The 20567-nt window shown below is 40.5% G+C and overlaps 1 protein-coding gene across 4 annotated transcripts in view; it reads right to left on the minus strand.

Annotated features, from left to right (window-relative positions):
- DTX2 (deltex E3 ubiquitin ligase 2) overlaps nt 1–8657 on the minus strand; it is a 38418-nt gene extending 29761 nt beyond the window's left edge. For all 4 annotated transcript variants that reach the window (XM_058164420.1, XM_058164418.1, XM_058164419.1 and 1 more), the window contains exons 1-2: nt 8548–8657; nt 1374–1756 (exon numbers count right to left, since the gene is read on the minus strand). In XM_058164420.1, coding sequence (XP_058020403.1) covers nt 1374–1653 — 280 coding nt within the window. In that variant the 5' untranslated portion in view covers nt 1654–1756; nt 8548–8657. The remainder of the gene's footprint in view (nt 1–1373; nt 1757–8547) is intronic.
- Between the last annotated feature and the right edge of the window lie 11910 nt (nt 8658–20567).

Here is a 20567-nt window from a genome sequence, read left to right on the forward strand (position 1 = left end):
GTCCAAAATGTCCATTGTTACGTTAGTTTTGCCTCGTTTTACGACCTTTCTTGGCACAACTGTGAAGTGAATCACTGCAGGTGTTAAGTTAGCAACAGGGTTGTTAAGGGAATGTGGTTTCCCCATTGACTTTGCTTGTCAGAAGGCTGCAGAAGGGGATCAGATGACTCTGGGACGTCATAAATACATGCCAAGAATCATCATAAATACAGGCCAGCTGCCAAGAATTTTGATCATGTGACCACCGGTGTGCTGCAAGGGTTGCAAGCGTGAAAAATGGTCGTAAGTCACTTTTTTCAATGCTGTTGTAACTTCTAACAGCCACTAAACGAATGGTCCTAAGTTGAGGATTACTTCTGTAAGCTACTCCTGTGGGGGATGGGAATGACACCGACTGGTGCAATGAACAGACAGGGGGACACAGGCAGACGCCATCAGCGCCCGCCACTTCCCTCATTTAGCCATTATCTTCATTGCTCTCAGCTGAGACTCTTTCATGCTTAGAGCCCATTTCAAGATAAGCTGCTGCTTCCTTCTGTCTCAAGAAAGGTGGTTTCCTGACATTTTTCTCTCACTTCCTATGAAGAGACCAGAATGCCTGGAAGCAGAATCCAGAGTTGTCTTTTTCACAGGGCGTATTTCAGATGATTTGTAGATGGTTGTTTTATTTTTATAAAATCCATCTGATGTGCTGTAGAGGTTAATGGGCTGCATAAAAATAATTCAGAACTTATTCTATTTTGTGGGAAGAGGGAGGAAGGAACCTGCAAAAAAAAAAAAGGATTTCTTTTAAAAGAAATGCAGAATCTTTTATGATTAGTTATCACTGGTGTCCGTCATCGATATCCTGAAGATAGCTGTTGGCTGCCAGCTATTTTACGTTATTTAAAATATTAGCATTAATATACTCAGAAGACAGCTATTTGAGAACAAGAATGGGTTCACACACCATGGATCAGCCAAGATTTGTTTAACAAGCCATAATTTACTCAGCCCGTACAATACTCTAAGTCAACAAACCCCATTGTGGCTTAGTCGGCTGTGTAAACAAACACACACAAAGTCTGCCCTTATCATAAAGCTAGAATTGTTCTGTGGGAGATACCATTCTCCTATACTTCATAATAAAACCTGAGGCCAAGAAACATTGGCAACCTAATAAATGAGATTTAATCCAGGTTTACAGCTCTTTCTCAGCACTTCAGACTGTGCCTAGATGAGAATGTTCTACAAAAAATATTCTTAACCAAGCAACTTTACTATATGGACTTCCAGAATTCCTTAGTCACCATTGAGAAACACTGCTCTCCATCATGATGGATGTGTCCACTATTAAGCTATATCCATAAGCAGATAATGCAGCTGCTTTTTACCTGTATCTTGACGGAACTGGGTGAGACTCGGCAGGTCAATTATGTAGGGAGCCAGAGTTGAATCAGCCTGTCCCAACGGTATGCTGCCATTGACAGGCCAGGTTCCCAGTGATCGCCGACCTTTCACCATGAGAACCTGGAAAGACTGCTCAATGAAGCTGCACACGCTACTTCGGTATGGCCTCCACCTGCCAAACTCATCCTGCCACTCCCACACAGCCACTCCTGGATCCGTGAGGGATGGTGGAGGCCCAGTGGATGTACTTGGCAAAGTTGCCATTTTTGAATAGGTTTTGCCCACTTAGAAAAAGTGGACAGGAATTTGGAAGTGGTGTTAATTCAGAATCCAACTGGTCATCTTCAGCAACGATATCTTGACAGACCTGTGGTGGAAAAGGAAAGGACATTAATCGTGAGATATCAACCATTATTTCTCAGCTGTTAGCAGCTGACCTACAGTGCAAAAGCTGGATTAATATCACCTCTTCCAAGACATATTCTATTTAGCCCTTTAATTCCTGAGCTACAGTCTGTTAATACCAATGGTCTATCTAGGTCTTAGAGCTGTCTCTAAAATGTCTACTTGAATATACTTTCTACTTCTCTAGAAATCTGATTCTATTTCGGCTGCTTGAACTGTACTTACAGCTAAAAAGTTTCCCTATCGTTCAACTATAATCTCCGTTCCTGTAATTTAAGCCCATTATTCCGTTCCTGGAACTGACTAAGTAGCAGTGAGAGAGAACTGGAAAGATATGTCTTTGCTTGCCCCAATTATTAAAATAACTAGCTATCCCTAGCACTAGGAGAAGCCTACCGTTCCTGTCCTATTGTTCCCTTCATTATATCCAATTAATATAGTTGATGCATAGTTTTAATTATATATATATATATATTCTTCAAGATATGCTGTTTTATCTATGACATATGTTTGTGTATACTGTTGTGACAAAAATAAATAAATAAATAAAAAAGTGCACCTTCATAACTTTGAATGGCTGCTATATTATTGCAATGCTCTCTACATGGGGCTGCCCTTGAGGTGCACCCGGAGGCTGCAGTTAGTCCAGAATGCAGCTGCGCGAGTGGTAATGGGAGCCGCTCGTGGCTCCCACGTAACACCACTGCTCCGTAGTCTGCACTGGCTTCCTGTAGTCTTTCGGGTGCGCTTCAAGATCCTGGTTACCACCTTTAAAGCGCTCCATGGCTTAGGACCCGGGTACTTACAAGACCGCCTGCTGTTACCTTATGCGTCCCATTGACCCGTACGCTCTCACAGAGGGCCTTCTCAGGGTGCCGTCCGCCAAACAATGTCGGCTGGCGGCCCCCAGGAGTAGGGCCTTCTCTGCTGGAGCACCGACGCTCTGGAACGAACTCTCCCCTGGCTTACGTCAAGTGCCTGATCTTCGGACCTTTCGTCGTGAGCTAAAAACATATTTATTTATTCAAGCAGGACTGGCATAAATAGTTGATTTTAAATTGGGGTTTTAGTAATATTTTAAATTTTTAAATCTTTTAAATTATCGGCCGTTTAGTAATAGTTTATTTTAAATTCTTTTAATTGTATATATTCTGTATTTTATTCTGGCTGTACACCGCCCTGAGTCCTTCAGGAGAAGGGCGATATAAAAATCTAATAAAATAAATAATAATAATAATAATAATAATAATAATAATATCACTGGTCATTGTAGTCTTTAGTGGTGCAATAGCAATGTAATACATGTAGTCCTTGACTTACAATAGTTAGTTTAGTGACCGTTCCAAGTTACAACGGTGCTGAAAAGAAAGGACCGATGACCATTTTTCACAGTTACGACCTTTGCAGCAGCCCCCAGGATCATGTGATCAAAATTCAAATGCTTGGCAACTGGTTCACCTTTATGACCATTGCTGTGTCCCAAGGTCACATAAACCCCCCTGTGTGATCTTCTGACAAGCAGTCAATGGGGAAACCAGTGTTGTGTCTGCGCCCCCTGAGCCGGGGCCCCTGCCAGAAAGTGACTCGGAAAGTGAGGGGGAAGGGCCATCAGGACTTACTTCTGGAGCACCGGCTTCCCTGGCTCAGCTCCAGGAGCCAGAGGCAGGCCAGGTGAAGGAGATAATGAGGCCTCCGTCCCCTGACTCTTTCCCCCCCCAGGCCACGCCTCCAGACCCGGCTGATGGCAATCAGGCCTGGCTGGACCCTAGGTTTCGTAGGCAGGAGAGGCGGGAACAACAGAAGCAGGGGTGGGGCAGGCCTAGGAAGTGCTGAGTCATGGAGCCACACTCCACAGGATATAAAAGCAGCAGGGGCTGCTATACCACTTTGTGGCGAGCAAATCAGCTGCTTAGAGGGAGAGAACTAGAGCTGATGTCCTGTTTGTTCCTGGTTTCCTGGCTGACTTACCAGAATCAAGAGAGATAACAGAGACACTTGGCAGATGCTCGCTATTTTGCTGCCAGAGCTGATAGTTGCCGGTGTCTCCCGGACTGAGGAGGGGGACAGAACAACCAGATTCACTTAACAACTGGGTTACTGACGTAACAACTTCAGTCATTCACTTAACAACTGTGGCAAGAAAGGTCGTAAAATAAGGTGAAACTCACTTAACAAATGTCTCATTTAACAACAGAAATTTTGGGCTCAATTGTGGTTGTAAGTCAAGGACTACCTGTACAGGGCCACTTCTGAATGATTCAAATGCAACCAGCACTAATTGTGTTTAATTTAATCTGAGAAAATCGAGGAGCACTTTTTAATATTCTAAAGAACTAGCAATAAAACTGCCACATCATATTCATGATATGTATCACAACATATGCCTAATTCTGTGCATTGTTCTCCCCTATGGGTTGAAAGAGTTTAGTTTGCATTTTCTTAATAATCTTTCAACTCCTAGCTTTTACAGCATCTAGAAATTTGAAAGAATTATAGCTCAGTTATTTACATAAAAATCTCCCTTGGCCCATTACAGCCAGAATGGGCACTGTACTCAATGATATCTAACAAAAAAACTGAGCAAACAATCTATATTGCTTAAGTATATTCAACAGTTAACAGTTTGTTTGCTTTCCTCTACAGTAGCATTCAAAAAGCAACTCTAAAAATATTGATCTGCTCAAAAATACATAACATGCATCATACACTAAATCAATACAAAATAAAAATTATTATAGAATCAAAGGGCTGGAAGGGATTTCCAGGATCTTCTAATCCAGAGGCCTTATATCACCCGTCAAATGGTTGTCCAATTTATTCTTGAAAAACTCCAGTGATGGAGCACCAGAGATGGTATTTAGCAGGTTCTGATCAGTTCTGGAGAACCGGTAGTGGAAATTTTGAGTAGCTCGGAGAACTGGTAGTCAAATTCTGGCTGGCCCCGCTCCCATCTATTCTCTGCCTCCCAAGTCCCAGCTGATCCGGAGGAAATGGAGATACTGCAGTAACCTTCCCCTGGATTGGGGAGGGAATGGAGATTTTACAGTATGCTTCCCCCGCCATATCCACCAAGCCATGCCCACCAAGCCATGCCATGCCCACCAAGCCACACCCACAGAACCGGTAGTAAAAAAAATTGAAACCCACCACTGGATTTTACAGTATCCTTCCCCTGCCACACCCACCAAGCCAAGCCACAGAACCAGTAGTAAAAAAATTTGAATCCCAACACTGTGGAGCACCTACAATTCCAGGAGGCAATTGCTTAACTGCTCTCACAGTCAGTGTGTTGTGTGATCTTAGCCTAGTTTGGACTATCTCATAACGAGCATAAATAAACAAATCATGACTAACTTAGAAACGGATCAATACAAAGCAGAAAGAAAATACTGCATTTTATAGTTTCCTCACTTGGTTGCCTAGAGGCAATGCCTAGTTATCGCAAACCAGGTGACGGCAGGGTAATCTTTGATTTACTTGTTCCAAGGTAATTCAGTATTACTATACCTATGGATTAATACTGTAACAACCTTGTAAGTTATGAAGGTTTGGATATAAACCAATGGCTGAAGGATAACTGTATGCCATTTTTAAATCTATGAAAACCATCAACATTTATCCAAGATATTATCCTAAGCCATAGTATGGTCTGTGTAGTTTTGGTTAAGCACATACTGTTGTAGTATATGACCATTGTTTTTGGTTTAAGAACCATTATTACACAAACCATTTCTTAGCTGTATGTATGACTCAGTGTAATGGTTCACTATGGAGTTCGTCAAGTGATTCAAATTAATATCCAAATCAGTTCATTAAAACGACAATTCCTGAGGATTTTCCACAGGGATACCTAGCATTATAAAAGGTTAGGGAGCATTTGATTATTCATTGTACTTTATGAATAACCTGGGCAACAGATTCTATCCAATTATTACCATTTTTATGATGCATTATTTTTTGGAAATGAGTCCTGAAGTCTTTAAGAGAAACATGCACATTGCCCTGTATCCCAACTTTCATGTTGACTGGAGATTACAATGCATACCTTGGAGTAGCAAGAACTGGGAAAATGTTGGCATGATATCCATCTTTTCTTCTATCCCATCTCTTACACAACATTATAAATGTCTACATTTTTATATGAACATAAGCAGGGGAATGAAGAGAATTCAGGCATAAAACAATTACCATCATATTTTAACCAACCTAATGGTTCAGAGGAAAAGACTGTCTAGTGGCTTGTAACTATCAAGAAAAGTCACTTTGGAGCAAAGTCATAATCTTCAGCAGCAAATACTCAGAAAATAGTACCTCTAGGCATTGAGGTTATCTCATATATACATATATACTCTTTACTTCAGGAGAAGGAATGTGACACACACACTTCTTTTAATTACCAGATAGGGTACACCCTTGCATGTGTAAATAAAATCAAATAGTCTTGTAGTAATTTATAGAAAACAATTAAAGAATATAACTTAGGTTAGCCGACAAGATACCACGTGCTTGTTATTATGATGAAAAGCTTAATCATCTCCTTTTATTAAACAGAAAAAATACCCATTCTTACACAAACACAGCTTCCTTCCTGGGAAGGACAATGATTTACCCTATAACAGATCTGGTTTCAAAAAAGGTCAAATTATCAAATATACAGTAGTTCCTTTTGGCTTAAGAGACAGCAAAACAACTGTCCAACACAATTCATAGGGTTGAGGGGAAAACAGGAGGCAGGAATATTAGCTAAGTCTGCTGCCTTGAGCTCATGCACACATTTTCTTAGGAAAAAAAAATAAAGGACAAATATGAAAAAGGGGCAAATCTAAAAACAGGCACATAAAGATAAAACTAATTGTTTATTATTTTGATTTACAAAGGAAAATTCAAGAGCAAAACCCAGAAAATAAGTAATTAACCTAAAGGACATAATAAAGGGCTGTTCTTTATAACAAACAATCCATGATAACTGTAGATAGATGGCTAGGGTAAAAATATAATCATCATGCCATCCCTTTTTTTAGGCAGAGATAACAGTGTGACTATGATTGCCATTAAACCAGGAAACCGAATCCAAGCTATATATTTCCACTACAGAGAAATGTAGAGTTAAGTGTCTTTATTCTTAAACTAAGATTCCTGGTTATTCTAATCATGCTCGGCCTGGATTATCCCAGAGACAGAGGGAGGGAGGGAGGGAGGGAGGGAGGGAAGGAAGGAAGGAAGAAGCCAATACCCTACAGCAGGGATGCTCAAACTTGGGCAGCTGTAAGACTGGTGGACTTCAACTCCCAGAATTTTCCAGCCAGCATAGCTGGCTGCAGAATTCTGGGAGTTGAAGTCCACCAGTCTTACAGCTGCCCAAGTTTGAAGACCTCTGCCCTAGTGTCTTATGCTTTGTTGAGAAAGGCAGTGGTATAACAAAAGCATACCCAATGGGCCTCTGGTGGCTCAGACTGCTAAGACAGTCTGTTATTAACAGCAGCTGTTTGCAATTACTGCAGGTTCAAGTCCCACCAGGCCCAAGGTTGACTCAGCCTTCCATCCTTTATAAGGTAGGTAAAATGAGGACCCAGATTGTTGGGGGCAATAAGTTGACTTTGTATATAATATACAAATGGATGAAGACTGTTGCTTGACATAGTGTAAGCCGCCCTGAGTCTTCGGAGAAGGGCGGGATATAAATGCAAAAAAAATAAATAAATACCCATTTCATCCCATGCTGAGGATGGGATGACTTTAAATGTTACACGTAAACTCCCCCTCCAGCATGAAAACAAAACAAAACGCCCCAACGTTGCATTCATATTTGTAGCCTATGACTATCATTAGCTGTTGTATCATTAAATGTTAAATTTGTACCCTATGACTACCATTAAGTGTTGTAAGTGTTGTACCTTGATGAAGGTATTTTTCTTTTATGTACACTGATTAGAGCATATGCACCAAGACAAATTCCTTGTGCGTCCAATTACACTTGGCCAATAAAAAAAATTCTCTTCTCTTCTCTTCTCTTCTCTTCCCTCTTTCAGTCTTTCAACCATGCTGCCTGGGAGATTTTGGGAATTGAAGTCCACCAGTCTTACAGCTGCCCAAGTTTGAGAACCTCTGCCCTAGTGTCTTTTGCTTTGTTGAGAAAGGCAGTGGTGTAACAAAAGCATACCCATTTCATCCCATGCTGAGGATGGGGTGACTTTAAATGTTAAACGTAAACTTCCCCCTCAAGCATGGGGGGGAAAAACGCCCCAACGTTGCATTCATATTTGTAGCCTATGACTATCATTAAGTGTTGTAAGTGTTGTACCTTGATGAAGGTATCTTTTCTTTTATGTACGCTGAGAGCCTATGCACCAAGACAAATTCCTTTTGTGTCCAATCACACTTAGCCAATAAAAAAAATTCTATTCTATTCCCTCTTTCAGTCTTTCAACCATGCTGGCTGGGGAATTCTGGGAACTGAAGTCCACTCGTCTCCAAGTTTGTCAAGGTTTAAGCAACTACGGGGATGATTGCCAAAATACGAGCGAGAGAAAAGCGGGGTAAATAACCAGGGACCCCTTTCTTCCACCCACCCACCCACTCCAGTTTCTTGGCAGTAAGGCAACATACGAGGCCAAACAGCTCCCTTCCTTGCACCTCCATTGAAAAGGTTGAAAAGCCTTTTCCAAGATCCTTCTTCGGAAACTTATTCTACCCTCCCCTCCTTGGAGAGAAATCCGCCATCGACACCCACCCCCCTTCCAGCCGAGGCCTCACCTGAAGCGGCTACCGGAAAAACACTCCAGAATGGAAAAAGCGGCGGCTCCTTAACAACTCCCGCATCCCCACCTCCGGGTGACGGAAATGCGCACGCGCGTCAGTCTTATCCTCCTCCTCCACCACCACCACCACCCCCTTCCTGCTCGACGCCCAAGCTTGGGGACGTGGCGCGGAGCTTCACGGGAATTCCAATCAGGAACGAGATATTTCCCGCCTAAAACTCCCGCCAAAACTTACAGTAATACATTACAGTATTGTACTGAGTTGATAAGTTGAGTTGTACTGAGTTGTACGGAGCCCTTCGGGAGAAGGGCGGTATAAAAATCAAATAAACAAATAAAAATAAATAAATAAGCTTCTTTCAAACCAAGTCGCCTCCTAGTGATTTCATGGGGGCATTATTATACTGTAGTTTTCTTGGTAGTTGTCGAAGAAGTTTGAGGTGATTTATATTTCTTCCAAGACCGGCCTGTAGTGTTGATATCATTTAGTGCAGGGGTCTCCAACCTTGGCAACTTTAAGACTTGCGGACTTTAACTCCCAGAATTCCTCAGCCAGCAAAGTTCTTTGCCAAGGTTGGAGACCTCTGATTTAGTGGGTTCTCACCCAGGTGCTATCTGTGACTGACCATACTTGGCTTTCCAAATTAACCAAGGCTATTTCCAAGCACCAAAGTGTTCAGATTGCTTGTAGCTCAAACTTTAATGGGTTGTGTAAACATCAGCTTCTTTTTTTGGATGGAACATTAAATAATCTTATACTTGTGTAGGAAGTTAGCCCCCACCCCTCTCCTAGAAGAATGAAATATAGGCAATTTTTAAAAGGCAGAATATTTCCTTGGATGACAAATGGAGAAACTTTTTTTAGGCAGGAAGCAGACTAACTTAATAGTTCCCAGCCTCCTCAACAACCCACAGCAGATGTCATCAGCACTTAAGAGATAAAGAGATGGCTAGGTTTATTCATAAGCAAATGCCCTCATTCAAGATCCTTCAGGGCAAAGCCATTAAGCCATAATAGGAATTGCCCAAAGCCCCTTCATTATATCACCCAGCAAGATTCAACCAAGCTACTCCTGCATGTCCCCATGGGAGTCTTGACAACCAACCAGGATAAATTTCTTGCCACAGGAATAGGAAGCAAGTTCAAAGCCCAACAGAGGTTATACATCTCCCTCCCTCTCTCACCCATGTGCTTTTTTTTTGGTCCACCATTAAACCATCTTTCCAAGCAGTCACCATGTTTCCAATGTCTTCCTTCCCACTTGGAACTGAACCCAGATAGACATTTCTTCCAACATCTAACATCCCAAATGGTAATTCATATTGAAGGAAATTTTTATATCCCTTTTTTATTTTCAGTACTTTTAAGCTTTTTAAGTAACAAAAGTTAATTTTTAATCATATAAACATTACTGCATGGAGATGTGTACTGAAATAATACAACAGATCCTGATTTGCAACTTTACAATATGGGTAGTCTTCAACTAATGACCACAACTGAGCTCAAAATTTCCATCGGTAACCAAGACGGTTAAGTGAATTTGGCTTCATATTGACTAATCAGTCAGAAAGTGGCAAAAGATGAACACATGACCCCAGCACACTGCAACTGTCATAAATACATGCCATGTGCTGAGGGCATAAATTTTGGTCACATGACCACAGGGTGCAATGGTGATAAGTGAAAAATAATCCTGTCACTTTTTTTAGTGCTGTTGTAATCAATGGTCACTAAATGAGTGATTACAAACTGAGGACTTGCTGAGGGGAAAATGGCTTATTCACCAAATAATGGTAAAAAAAAAATCCAGCAGACTGAGGACCTTCTATCAGTGCACAAGAAGCTAATAAATGTTTTTAGAAATGTTTAAAGATAAACCTTTCACTGTCTCTTGAACTTCCAGCAGTCAGAATGTGATACAAACTTGTGCTTTGGGAGAGTTTCATTTTCATCAGTAAGCACTGAGATTTAAAGAAAATTATCCTTTGTTCTCATTATTTTGTCAAGAACCACTGCTAAGTGCATTATCATCACTTTATTTAATATTATACATTCCACCTTTCCAATTGTTAGTTCAGATAAAAAGGCATAGGAAGGCATGAGCCGTGAAGTTGGACTGTGGAATCTTTGGTGCTCTCTAAGCTTGCAGTGGTTCAGTGGCTAAGACGCTGAGCTTGTCAATCGAAAGGTTGGCAGTTCAACGGTTCGAATCCCTCGTACCACGTAAAGGGGTGAGCTCCGTTGTCCCAGCTTCTGTCAACCTAGCAGTTTGAAAGCACATTAAAAAATGCAAGTAGAAAAATAGGGACCACCTTTGGTGGGAAGGTAACAATATTCCGTGCACCTTTGGTGTTTAGTCATGCCGGCCACATGACCATGGAGACGTCTTCGGACAGTGCTGGCTCTTCGGCTTTGAAACGGAGATGAGCACCATCCTAGAGTCGGGAACAACTAGCACATGTATGTGCGAGGGGAACCTTTACCTTTACCTTAAGCTTGCAGATATTCATTACCTGACTAGATTACACTGACACAACAGTGATCAGTCTCATTCGAGACAATAATGAATCCGCATACAGACGGGAGATTGAACAACTAGCCTTGTGGTGTGACCAGAACAATCTGGAACTGAACACACTCAAAATTGTAGAAATAGTGGTGGACTTTAGGAGAAACCCTCCCATACTACCAACTTTTACAATACTAGAAAAACACAGCATCAACAGTAGAGACCTTCAAATTTCTAGGTTCTACCATATCGCACGACCTAAAATGGACACCCAACATCAAAAACGTCATCAAATAAGCACAACAAAGAATATTCTTTCTGCACCAACTCAGAAAGCTCAAACTGCCCAAGGAGCTGCTGATACAGTTCTACAGAGGAATTATTGAGCCTGTCATCTGTACCTCTATAACTATTTGGTTTGGTTCTGTAACCCAACAAGACAGACGCAGACCTCAGAGGATAATTAGAACTGCAGAAAAAACAATTGCTACCAACCTGCCTTCCATTGAGGACCTGTATACTGCACGAGTCAAAAAGAGGGCTGTGAAAATATTTACAGACCTCTCACATCCTGGACATAAACTGTTTCAACGCCTACCCTCAAAACGACGCTATAGAGCACTGCACATCAGAACAAGTAGACACAGGAATAGTTTTTCCCCGAACGCCATCACTCTGCTAAACAAATAATTCCCTCAAAACTATCACTAGTTACTAAGTCTGCATTACTATTAATCATCTCATCGTTCCTATAACCCATCTCCTCCCACTTATGACTGTATGACTGCAGACTTGTTGCTGGTATCCTTAAGATTTATATTGACTGTTTCCCTATCATTAAGTGTTGTACCTTATGATTCTTGATGAATGTATCTTTTCTTTTATGTACTTCAAGAACGTATGCACCAAGACAAATTCCCTGTCCAATCACACTTGGCCAATAAAGAATTCTATTCTATTCTATTCTATTCCATTCTATTCTATTCTATTCTATTCTATTCTATTCTATTCTATTCTATTCTATTCTATTCTATTCTATTCTATTCTATTCTATTCTAATTCTATATACTACAATCAGTGTTAGTAGGTGCTGAATTTGCTCTCTGATGATATACAATAGCTTGCCCTGGCAGTGTTGACAATGGCATATGTAAATTCAACCATGAGCTATATATATTCTCTTATATTGAAAGCTGATACTGGTTTAAACTACAGTAACAGCAACCTGTGGCAGTTCTAAAGAGTGGGGAGAAGGGAGATAAGGTGAACCTAGTTGGTTCACAACTTAAGGTTAATTTCGTTGTATATTCTCTGTTGTAGTCAGTGTTGGAATAGACAGAGTAGGTATAAATTTCAATAATAAAGATAACATGTGAAGTGATGGAGAATATGCTTGATGTGCAGAACACCACAAGACCCAGGTTCAGTTTTCAGATTAGGACAGGAAAACCATTTAATATCTGGGTAACAGTAATCACAGATGTCTGCGGGATCCACCATTTTTATTAAAAAAAATAAAATTCACATTGTGCCATTGCAAAAAAGCTCCACCCCTTTTATCCATGCATGCAGCATCATGAAGCACATACCAGAGGAAAATACCCTTCACTATTTGCCTTTGCTTTCTTCCATTTGTGGACCACCACTTGCAGTAGGCAGTCAGGGCAGGCGGTGCCTGCTTGATGGACCAACAATTTCCTTCGATGCGAGGCAATTTCTCTTCTTCCTGAAACTCCTTCACATATCCTTTTACATTTTTTAATAGGGCTTACAGGAGCACCACAAACTGCACGTAGACTACACTTGGCAGGGAAAAATGCCACAAGGACCAGGGGTGGGGGTTGGGGGGGACAGTGAGAAAGGTTGACCTTATTAACAAACTAGATGTGTATTTTGGCTTTCTGCAATGTCACGTAACTGGCAGCTATTCCAAAACCAGTGGAAATATTCAGGATTTCACAAGCAGGAAAAAAGAAAGTAAAATTTAAACAGGAATTTATCATCTCCTCCTGACATTCACTCCAGTTAAGAAAAGCCACTTGGCCTACCCAGGAGCCACAGGAAGTATTTCTTGAGAAATAACCGCTTTTATTTAGGATGTCTCTCTTAACTTTTTTCATCTGGCTGTAAAACTGGGACAGACCATAAAGTTGAATGGCTAGAATAGCTTAATTCTATGCTAATCTAATCCAGTTCACAGATGACATTGTGACAGCCGCTGCTAGAGATAATTATTTTACAATAACAAAGAAAGCATGGAGTACGTGGCTTCTAGAAAATTTCTGACCCCTTAATAAAAGATCTATTGTATAAATGAAGCATCTTTAGACGGGAGGTATTGGCTGCTGCCTGGCTCTTTTATAGGGAGATATTGGGGTGGTGGTGGTGTTCCTCGATTTTTTTCGCCTCCACTAGGTAGGTTTCTCCTGCCTTCAATTGAGGTGCCAACAGTGCGAAGGTCATGTGACCCAGAACTGCACTGAGCGGAAGATCTTCTAAAGTACCAGTTGAATTGGAAACCTTTTTCTGCATAGGAAATGGAGGCCATAATACTGCTGCCATTGTGTCCTTCTCCGCTTCATGGCTTAGTGCTAGGCAGAGGACTTATTCTGCCCACACTGAGGTAGTTGGTGAATCCAGAATAACCACTGAGGAGGCAGCAAACAGGATGAATATATTTCTTTTGGGGATTATAGACCGGATGATTTCAGATGGCAGACCAGATGTGACCCATGGATTGCCGACCACTGCTTTAAAGAGTTCTAAGCATGGTCTCCCAGCTGATTTTAGTGCAATTGGTGCAAATTATAGCAAACTGCCTGTTAATTTCCACAGGATAGCATGATCATATTATACCTGAACTGTAGGCCCTGCACTGGTTCCCAATTGGTTTTCAGGTGCAATTTAATGTCCCATGTGATTTAGTGCTTTCCCAGCCAGTTTCCGACAATCAAAGTCAGTGAGGGAAGCCAGATTTCCTTAACAACTGTATGATTCAGTTAACAACTATAGCAAAAATGGTCATAAAATTGGGTGGAACCCACTTAATAACCAAACAGAAATTGGTAGCAACAGAAATTCTGGTCTCAAATGTAATTGTAAATCAAGGTTGGAGTATATATTATGCTATTTGATCAACAGTTACATAGTAAAGAAAAAGGTTACGGAAAATATTTAAATCCTATTCGCCACTATTGCAATGTTTAAATCCTTGTCAGCTCCAAATTTCATAGTCTGTTTCTATTTTACCCATCATAGAGGCAAGCAGACTAAGTGAAACAAAATAACCCCCCTCCAAAATGAAAATGGAAGCTCTCTCTCACTCTCTCTCGCTCTCTTTCTCTCTCTCTCTCCTTTTTTTTTTACTGGCATGAGATTGGTATGCAAGAAATTCCAGCCAAGTTGGTTGTAGCCAAATGATCATTAATAACTTCCTCCCAATTTAGATTTTCTTCCTGTTTAAAAAAGATGCCTCTGCCCGAAACAGCAGCAGCACCATCAGCAATATATTTTTCTCCAAAGAATTTCTAATCTGGTATTCACTTTTTATCAATAGCTTTGAGAAAACACCTCTTGCATTTCTTTTGCCCTCTCTGGAAATTTGACCCATTCATCAGAGAATTATGTACCTTCAGAAATGTCTCCGCTGAAATATTTCCCAATCACTGCCTCTTTGCTTATGGTTATGGTCTTTTTTTGAAAAACTAAATGAAGATGTCTTCCTGCATAAAGAGAACGATTGCCATACAATTTAATTTTAAGCCTTAATTACCTGCTTTACCAGTTCCAAAAATATATATACGCATAACACAAGGTTACTGCAATGACAGACTGGAACCAAATGATTAATAGATGAGACTTTTTCCTCCATGCTTCTTCAGAATTTGCAAGGAAAGAAAAAGGACAAAGAAAAAGGGGTTGATTTCCTTGGCATACAGATTGCCCTTCAATTTTTAAAGAATATATTTTTATGAGTTGCTTTTTCTCCCTTTCCCTTCAATCTTCATAGATTTTGGGATGTAACCCTGATTTTGTTTCGACAGTGGAAAACAGAATAGCAAACAGGTAGGTGATCTTTACAACTCCTTTTTCTTTCAATATTTGCAACATTTGTGGAAATACCACCTTATATCAGTTAAGAAAAAGTAGCCACTCTGCATGTCCTAAGTTCAAGGTATCTCTATTGCTAGAGTTGGATATTAAAAGGAATAGAACCAATGTGCAATATTTAGCATTGGTATTAATTTTCCATACTTTTGGACTATATTTTATTTTTCTAAAACTATTTTAAAGATAATGATTGCGAATAAACAAGTACTGAAAATACACTAGTGATATTTCATTGTAAGAAAATATTGTTCACTTTTGAAATAATTTGTCACTGGGGATGACACTTAACAGGTCAATCTTAACAAGGTGTATGCCATGATGGAAATTTGTCCTGTACTGCACTTTGCCCAACAAAGCAATTCTCGCTTTCCAATAGTTACCATAGTTGAATATACAGTATATTTTGGTGATGTTTATTGGAATTCTTGTAACCAGGTTCTCAATTCAATTTCCAAGAATTTTAAATGGGTAGGTGTTGAATTTTCATACATTTAAAGCCGTTGAGGGCTTAACCGCCAGCTGACTAACTGTAGAAAAGTAACAAAAATAGTGAGAAATCTGGAAACAAACCTTATGAGGCAAAACTGAAGGGCTGGATCTACCTGTATGAACCTTGAAGGTGAGATCATCTCTAGATGTTTATGTACACTTGTATTTGATTAGTTGTAAGGTAGACTAAATCTATTTGTTTAAATAGCTAATATTCCTTCCTTTCCTGATTTAGCATTTATTTATTTAGCATTTAACCCTCTGACTGCATTTTGAAGTGGAACAGAAAGATTGAATGCTTAATTGTGAATTAGGCTTAAATGCTTAATTACATTACAGCTAGCATTCTTACCATCCGCATTACCTGCAAACAGAAATGATTGGGGTAGAAATTCTGCTAGATGGGTTTTGTAATCTTTATATGTGGGTGTATGCTGTATGTGTATTTGTGTGTACCTATACATGTATGTAAACATATACATATACAGACACATGTTCCTTTCAAATTATCTACTCAAGATTGGATTAGTAATTCACCTAAACCCCATAAAGCTGTTTAGAAGAGTCCCATGATTTAGAGGGTTTTAAAAATTGCAGAAGGGTCAAAACTCAGCCAACGGACCATTCCCCAGAGAATCACACCCTGTCACTTAAACCTAGATTGACTTAATAAGACATAGTTGACTGGGTTTTCACACAACAAACTAAATTATTTATTAGCAGATTACAAAGCACCTTAGCAAAGTTCACACAACACACTGAGGCAAAAACAAAGAAATCACATGATGTGCTATCACCACTTTAGCATCTGCTATGAACCAAAGAGACACAACAAGTTAACATGTAGTCTGAAACCAAGGAATTAAAAATCAGAAGAGTCACGTACATCCAGAAATTCTAGAGCTATGCCATTTACCTGTTAATTATGTAGCCAATTTGTATGAAATAAAATACACATGGATCTGTAATTATTCAGAAGCACAGGGTCCAAAGATAACCTCTATCAAGTGGCATAGCTAAAACTAGTTTTGCTAAGCTGTCTGTAAATAACCAAAAACTGTTATTGCGTGATTCACCAAAATGTGGGTCTACAGATTAAATAACAAATTCATTGCAAAAGATTCAGTCCAACGAAGAAAAGAGAGTTTCTTCACAGAAACATGTTCTTATCTCAAGGGTGTTTTTTCAAAAGGCAAGTGGACTTTGTGTTAAAATAAAAATAAAAAACAATAACAAAGTCGACTTGCCTTTTGGAAAAGCACCTTTGGGACAACTATGACCTGGATGACTGAGAATCTCCATAGATGTGAAACATGTTCTTAGATATTCAGGTCCCCATTGATGTATGAATCAATAGCATTTTTATCACCCAATCTTTCACTTGAAAAAAAGACCTTTGGAGTGGCCTATTAAAGATCAGATGTTAGGCTTACCAGCTAAAGGACATGTCACAGACCAGAAAATATTAAAGGGTGAATAAAGAAAATCTGAGTCTTAAATCTCAGTCACAGAGGACAGAAACTTCAGGCCTTCTAAAGATTTTATTCTTATCTTCCCCGAGGTAGCTATATAGTAATGCAGTTTGAAGCCTTGTTCAGATTTTTAGATTTTTTTATCCTTCATGCTGTAGCATAAAACAGAAAGGCAGAAAGGGGAAAAGAGAAGGCATCAGATGCCTGAAATATAATTCAGGTCTGTATATTTTTGGCAGATGCTGCTTCTGCTTAATTTACCTGAGAATTTGGCTAATTCTGTTGAAGTCCAAACATTCTTAGAGTTGCTAGGGTTGAGAAACACTAAGCTACAAAAATGGTGGTTTCTCAATCTCTGGTTGTTTTAGTTATATTTTAGGAACCTTTAGAGCAGGGGTCTTCAACCTTGGCAACTTTAAGCCTGGCGGACTTCAACTCCCAGAATTCCCCAGCCAGCAAAACTTTGCTGTCTGGGGAATTCTAGGAGTTGGAAGTCCACCAGGCTTAAAATTGCCAAGGTTGGAGACCTCTGCTTTAGAATGACAGCTATCTCTCAAATATGATTTAATTGATTATCACTGGTGTCCCCAAGGGAACAAGCGGAATCAGATCTGTGAAAGCAGTGTTGTGTCATTGTGATGCAAAATTTTGCCCCTTTTGTATGTGCATTTGATGTCACACACAGAGATGCCACAAAGAGGTGGAGCTTCTGTTATCCTGCCACCATGCTGCTGTTGTCATTGTTGTGGTGTTTCAGCTTGCTGCAGAGTCTTGGTCTCCATGATCTGTAGGGTCCTTTTCCAATTCTATAATTTTGTTAGTCTATAAAATATTTGCAACTATTGTAGTAGCATCCAATCTGGGTTGGTCACCGGGATCAGAGGTTTAGTCTTCTGAGCTTTCACACACGTGCTGGAGCCCATCCTCAGGGAACTTCTCCCATACTGGAACATTTAGCAAAATAATATCTGCCAAAACTTGCAGAAAGCCTAGAGTTAATATGTTCTTTAAACATGGCAATCATCAATACACCATTGCAAGAAATGTATGAAAGTAAAATGCAGAATGTACATAGATAGTCCTTGACTTATAACCACAATTGGGATAAGAATGCTAAGCAAGGCGATTGTTAAAATAATCACACCCAATTTTAGACCTTTTCGCCATGCTTAAGCAAATCGCTGAAGTCTGTAAGTGAATTATGCAGTTGTTAAATAAACCTGGCTTCCCTTATTGACTTTGTCCATCAGAAGCCAGCTGGGAAGGTCGCAAACGGCTATCATGTGACCCTGGGACACTGCCATTATCATAAATACATGCTGGTTGCCAAGCACCTGAATGTTGATCATGTAATGCGGCGACAGTCATTAATGTGAGGCCCAGTCGAAAGTCACATTTTTTTAGTGCCATTATAAGTTCCAACAAGAGTAAACTTTTATTAAGTTGTTAGGGCAAGGATTACCTGTACCTTAAAAGAGATGCCTATATACAGTACGTACACATTGAACAATTCCAAAATCGCTCCCTTTGAAAACTGTTAAAATATGCATGCAGTCCATTCCCTTGCAATTGGCAAGGTGGAGATGCATCTTCTCCTGTTGCAATTCTCTGCAAGGGAGGCGGGTGAAGGAAAACCTGAGGCCAAGCCACACACTTTCCTTAAGCCAGGATAGGTTCACGCCGCTGGCTTGAGGCCAACTCATCTGCCATCGCTCAGTCTTTCTCAGTGGCCAGCAGGAGAGGGAAAGGCAGGTAAGGGCCCCGCAGGACAAAAGTCGACATTATTTGCAAAGGAGAGTCCGCCCGCGTGAGGGATGAATAGAGCATTCAAACACACACACACTGATTAGGTAGATTATTTTTCATTCTCAGATGCCATTTGTCTGCCAGTATGCAGAATTCAAGAATGGAGAAAGTGTGTGTGAGAGAGAATGTGTAGGTGGGCCGGGGGGGGGGGAGATTTCTTGCTTTCACACTATCTCAGATAGTACCTGTGAGGCTGGATTAATGGAGGTTAAGAGAGTAAGAGGAGGTGGGCAGCTTTAGGATTAGAGCAGTTTTTTCCCAACCTTAGCCATTTAAAGATGTATGGATTTTGACTCCAGAATTCCTCACCCAGCATGCTGACAAAGGGATTCTGGGAGCTGAACTTCATGCATCTTAAAAGTTTAAAGCTTAAAAGTAGCCAAGATGGAGAAACACTGGGTGAGAGCTACCTTCCCAGCAAAAATCTGTAGAGATTCTACAGCCAATGAAATACCTGTTTAGCCCAATGTTCTCTCCCCGTGTTTTATCAACTGGAAGCTTCCTACATTTTAGTAATTTTAGTGAAAACATAGATATGTGGACTGAATCTTAAGGCAGGGTTTTGAAGTGATGTGTATGGAATTACCCTTGAAAATTGTTGTGAAACAGCAACTATGGCAGTGTGTAAACACCTGTAGAGATTCTCAATTATCCAGGTCATGGTTGTCCCAAAGGTGCTTTTTCAGGAGGCAAGGACTTTCTTGTTTTTTTTCTTTGAAGATGTTTCGCTTATCATCCAAGAGGCTTCTTCAGCTCTGACAGGATAGTGGGGAATAGCACGATTTATATTCCTTTCAAACAGCTGGTCATTTGCATTCTTTTAGAGCAGGTGTGTCAAACTCGTCACGACAGTGTCATGTGATGTATCAGGACTTTTTCTCCCTTCACTCAACAGGGCTTCGGTGTGGCCAGCGTGTGACACATCCGGCCTGCAGGCTGGGGGTTTGACAGCCCTGTTTTAGAGGGTCGTTGAAGCACTTGGAGGTTTATCCTTTATCTAGGGGCACTACTCAGGTGACCCTGAGGACACAGATAAACCTGCAAAAGCTTCAAAGACCCTCTAAAAAGATGGAAATGGCCAGCTGTCTTGAAGGAATATAAATCCTGCCATTCCCCACTATCCTGTCAGAGCTGAAGAAGCTTCTTGGATGAGAAATAGAATGTCTTCAAAGAAAAAAACAAGTCCAGTTGCTTCCTGAAAAAGCATCTTTGGGACAACCTTCCCAGCAGTTTTTTAATGATCCCAGAGACTGCTCCATAAGTTTTTTGAACTGTGGAATTGCAGAGAGAGGTTATTTTTATTGAGTAAAATTGGCGCATTGAGTCCCACATGCAGTGATGTCACATCCCATCACCGCCATACCACCTGCGATTCTCAAAAACTGACAAAAGACCGGGGGAGGGGGGGAATTCCAGGTTGGGGAAGGCTGGGTATAAGGAAATTAATCTGGGCTAATTTGCATTAAAATACAACCTTCATACATTTCTCTACCATGCCAAGTTTCATGTCTTTTACATGATGAGAGAAGGGTGCCCCGGCACTGTTTTTCCCTCTTCCTGGTCTGGCTTGGCAGACGTCCCTTGGGAGAAAATCGAAAATCTTCCACTTAATCCTGCAAGAAGCAGAA

Source organism: Ahaetulla prasina, chromosome 1, assembly GCF_028640845.1.
Source record: "Ahaetulla prasina isolate Xishuangbanna chromosome 1, ASM2864084v1, whole genome shotgun sequence".
Taxonomy (NCBI): domain Eukaryota; kingdom Metazoa; phylum Chordata; class Lepidosauria; order Squamata; family Colubridae; genus Ahaetulla; species Ahaetulla prasina.